This window comes from Vespula pensylvanica, chromosome 14 (assembly GCF_014466175.1).
Source record: "Vespula pensylvanica isolate Volc-1 chromosome 14, ASM1446617v1, whole genome shotgun sequence".
NCBI classification, from domain to species: Eukaryota; Metazoa; Arthropoda; class Insecta; order Hymenoptera; family Vespidae; genus Vespula; species Vespula pensylvanica.
The window spans coordinates 4232518-4236442 of NC_057698.1; the positions used below are offsets into that span (position 1 = coordinate 4232518).

Genomic DNA, 3925 nt, shown 5'->3' on the forward strand with positions numbered 1-3925 from the left:
TATCATTTTTAACATGATTTTTTTCAAAGAAAATAGATTTTTCAAAAATTCGAAAAAGTGGAAGAAATCTTAAATTAAACCTTCGTTTTTAAAATGAGATCTTGTTCATCAAAATTGATCAAGAATTAGAATCTGTTTTCATTGTTGGTGAAAATTATTATAAAACCAAGTGTGATGATATTTCGAATTAGGCAGTAACATGTGTGTATTTGTTAAATTATAAAAAAAAGAAAACATATATCTACAAATACGAAAAAGAATATAATGAAAACACACATATTTGTTAGTTGTTCTCGGTTATACATAGATGAATATTCGATTAATGGTTACTAGTATTGTCCTAATGAATAAAGAAACTATAATATTTAATATATTTCTTCACGATCATAATAGCATTTGAAAATAGCAATTCAAGAAAAAAATATTCTTTTTTATTCTAACCATAATGAGGAATTTAATGCGAAAAAAAAGTATAATTATAAAAATAGGAATAAAACTTGAAGATTTGTGCGATTTTCTCTCTCTTTCTTTTTTCTTTTTTTTTTTTTTTTTTTTTTTTTTTGTTAAAGAAGAAACATTTTCCGTTTTATTTCTTTTCTTCTTCGTTGCTTTGCTACTACTGTTGTTATTATTGTTGTTTCTAAAAAATAATTTAGATCGCAGGTCTTCCAGTATATTCGATCTTAATCGTTCTTTCGTTTTCAATCTTTGGTACTTCCTTTCTCGGTACAATAACCGTCAGGATATCATTGGAAGATAATTTCGATGTAACTTGATCGATATCACACTGTTCAGGAATTATATATTTACGAACAAATTGTCTTGAGATCCATCCATGTTCATCACGTTTCTCTTGGTGTTTAGCCGTAACAACTACAAATTTATCAACAACTTTAACGTCAATCTCGTTCGGTTGAAACTGCTGAACGTCTAGAACAACCTGGAATTTATCCTTATCAGCGTTAACAGTCGAAAAACCATTGTCTTTCTGACGAACTAATTCGATCCATGGACGATAATAACTCATTGGGAATCTTTCCATTTGTCTTAGGATGTCCATTCTATTTGAAATAGTTAAAAGTTGTTCAGGATTCAATTCTAAACCAAAATTTTGATCCATCAGACGATGTGGTCGTTCCAAATCCTCCCACCAATCGGAAAAAATAAATGGAAACAGAGACATTTTTTAAAATATTTCTTCTTATTTCTTCTTCGTCAAATAAAGAATGATTTCTTTTTCTTATTCTTTCTCTTCTTCTATCTTTTTTTTTTTCTATTATCGCATTGTTATATTCGTTTAGAGTTCTCTCAAAATTTGTCTATATGCTCCTTGCTTGTTCGACTAAAACTGTCAGTTGCCGGCTTCAACCTGGACTTTTATTGATCGCCCGATCTCTAAGCCGAACATTTACGAAGTGTCCAGAAACGATAGCGCCGATGCGTTTTCATTGATACTTCTGTGTATAAAATATTGTCAGTTTTCTTGTTCTCGATATTTTATTTTATTGATTGATTCATTATCATCTAATAAAATCCTATTTCGATTTTGAAATAAATTATTTAAAATGACTCGTATTTTCTATTTAAAAAATCTCTGTTGCCCTAGAACTTTCAATCTCTTTAAAATATAAACTTTCATTGATCCTTCATCGTTCGTTCGAAGGTAGATATGAATTTACAAATTGTCAATATCTTTTCATTATGTATATTTTTTCGTTCTACTTTTCAAAAATAGTTCTCGATATCGTAAAATTTTTTAAATTATCAATTACAGAAGCTACACTTTCAAAAATATCTTAAAATTCTTTATCTTTCTTCCGTTTTATTTTTCTTTTTCAACCAAATTTTTAAAGACAATTGAGAGAATTATTATTTAAGTATTTAAACCGTGCTTTTACATTATATATCAAACACCAGGCAGAGAAATAAGAATGTTTAGTTTAAATCGATGATATTATAACGATGATCAAAACCAATACGAATATAATTTGATCTTGGATATTCGAAGTAAAAATAAATTGTATTTTTATATTCAAAGTTCCTTGAAATAAGACTAACTGTTTCCATAGAGCGATTGTTAAGAAAAAATAAAATTAAATAAAAAAACTTATTTGTCTTTGTATTCCAAGAAAACGTCATGACTAGTCTGATTATTATAGGTAATTAAATATTTTTCAAATGGTTTCATTGAAACCTCAAAGATTACAATATGTTGATGATGATAGTTCTCTTTTTATAAAGCTACCTTCTAGATCCATCATTTCGTAATCTAACATGTGCTGTATCTATCGATTTTTTGTTAAATCCTTTTGTATTTTCCATATTTGCAAACGACAAAATCTAGTAATTTACAAATTATTTTTTCTTTTCATTGAATTGTTTACATAGTAAGAACGAAAAGGAACTTTTGCGTCTTTCCTTTCGATAAAACCGTTCGCATAACCGGAAACATTTTTTTTTTTAACAAGTTCTTTCAGAAAGTTATTCTACTTGTCTGATAAAGGAGATCCTTCGATCGATTAATCTTCGAACAAACCGGTTTTGCATAGGTGAGGTCGCACACTCTTCGCATCATTTTTTAACGAAAATAAACTACATTAAAAAATGGAATTCATTTATTATAACTATAATAACATTTTTATCCTAATTATAAATTTTGTCATACGAATGAATAAAATTCTTGAATGATCGATGATAAATTTGATAGATAAATTTGACTTCAATTCAACTTTATTCGTATATTCTCGTCTTTAAATTCATTTTCAAAAATATTTAATTATAACGCACAAATCATTTATTATTATTAAGACATATAACAAATCATACGATGAAATAAAAATGTAAAGATAAAATTAGTACGTATTTACGTATCTTTAATATTCCAGATGAAATCATATTTTATCAAACAGATGTGCACGTTCATTCAAATTTCGCGCTACTTTTAACAAATTCGATTCGGCAGAGTTCTCTGCATTTCCAGAATGTGCTTTCTATTGGTTGAACTAACTACCCTCCTTGAACCGGCTTTTAGTATGTAGTGTACGTGTATGTGTGTGTGTATGTATGTATGCATGATGCATGTATGATGTATGATGTATGTATGATGTATGTATGGATGTATGATGTATGATGTATGATGTATGATGTATGTATGGATGTATGGATGTATGATGTATGATGTATGATGTATGATGTATGATGTATGATGTATGATGTATGATGTATGATGTATGATGTATGATGTATGATGTATGATGGATGTATGATGTATGTATGAATGTATGATGAATGTATGATGAATTTTCATTGCCTGTTGAATTATTTAAATGGACAAAAATTGAGATTGTTATCGAGACTATGATACGAATTGAAAATCAATAAGATATATTCATCAATAGTAGTAGGAATATCTTTCAAAGATTAATTATTTATTTAGTCAATATTTGGCAAATCAATTAGTTTTGGATCAGAGAAGAAAAGAAAGATAGAATAAATTGTTTGATCATTTCTTGAATAATAGCCAAAAAAGGCTATGTCTGTTTTCAATATTGTTTTTAGATTGATGAAGAATTTGGATCGTCTTTACTATACTTTTGAGCAACATTTTGCTTTATCAATTAATCCTGAAAATCTGCCATCTTTTTGGATCCCATATGATACAGATACAGATCTTTTAGTATATGGACGTTGCCAGTATTTGCTATATCATCATTATCTATATAACATAAATGTGACATGCAAAATATTTGGTACATCGACCGTAGAAACTGATAAAAACAAGTTTCAAGTAACTTTAGATGTTTTACAATTTGTACCAGATAAGGTGACTGTAAAGGTGATAGGAAAGAACGTTATGATTAAAGGCAAGCACAAGGAGAAGCAGGAAATGTCGTTGAGTCAGGATAATTTCTTAGGAAGTATATGA

At 28.2% G+C, this 3925-nt stretch overlaps 2 protein-coding genes across 2 annotated transcripts; one reads left to right on the plus strand and one right to left on the minus strand.

Moving 5' to 3' along the window:
* Positions 1 to 641: 641 nt before the first annotated feature.
* LOC122634228 (protein lethal(2)essential for life-like) lies at positions 642 to 1240 on the minus strand. Its single transcript, XM_043822957.1, has one exon. The coding sequence runs from the start codon at positions 1181 to 1183 to the stop codon at positions 653 to 655; it is 531 nt and encodes a 176-aa protein (XP_043678892.1). The 5' UTR covers positions 1184 to 1240; the 3' UTR covers positions 642 to 652.
* A 2322-nt stretch (positions 1241 to 3562) lies between these two features.
* On the plus strand, positions 3563 to 3925 carry LOC122634209 (alpha-crystallin A chain-like). Its single transcript, XM_043822913.1, has one exon. It carries the CDS (start codon positions 3563 to 3565, stop codon positions 3923 to 3925), a length of 363 nt encoding a protein of 120 aa, XP_043678848.1.

Coding starts and splice junctions, on each gene's coding strand:
- LOC122634228 (XM_043822957.1), bottom strand. CDS start 1,183: ATGTCTCTGTTTCCATTTATTTTTTCCGATTGGTGGGAGGATTTGGAA.
- LOC122634209 (XM_043822913.1), top strand. CDS start 3,563: ATGAAGAATTTGGATCGTCTTTACTATACTTTTGAGCAACATTTTGCT.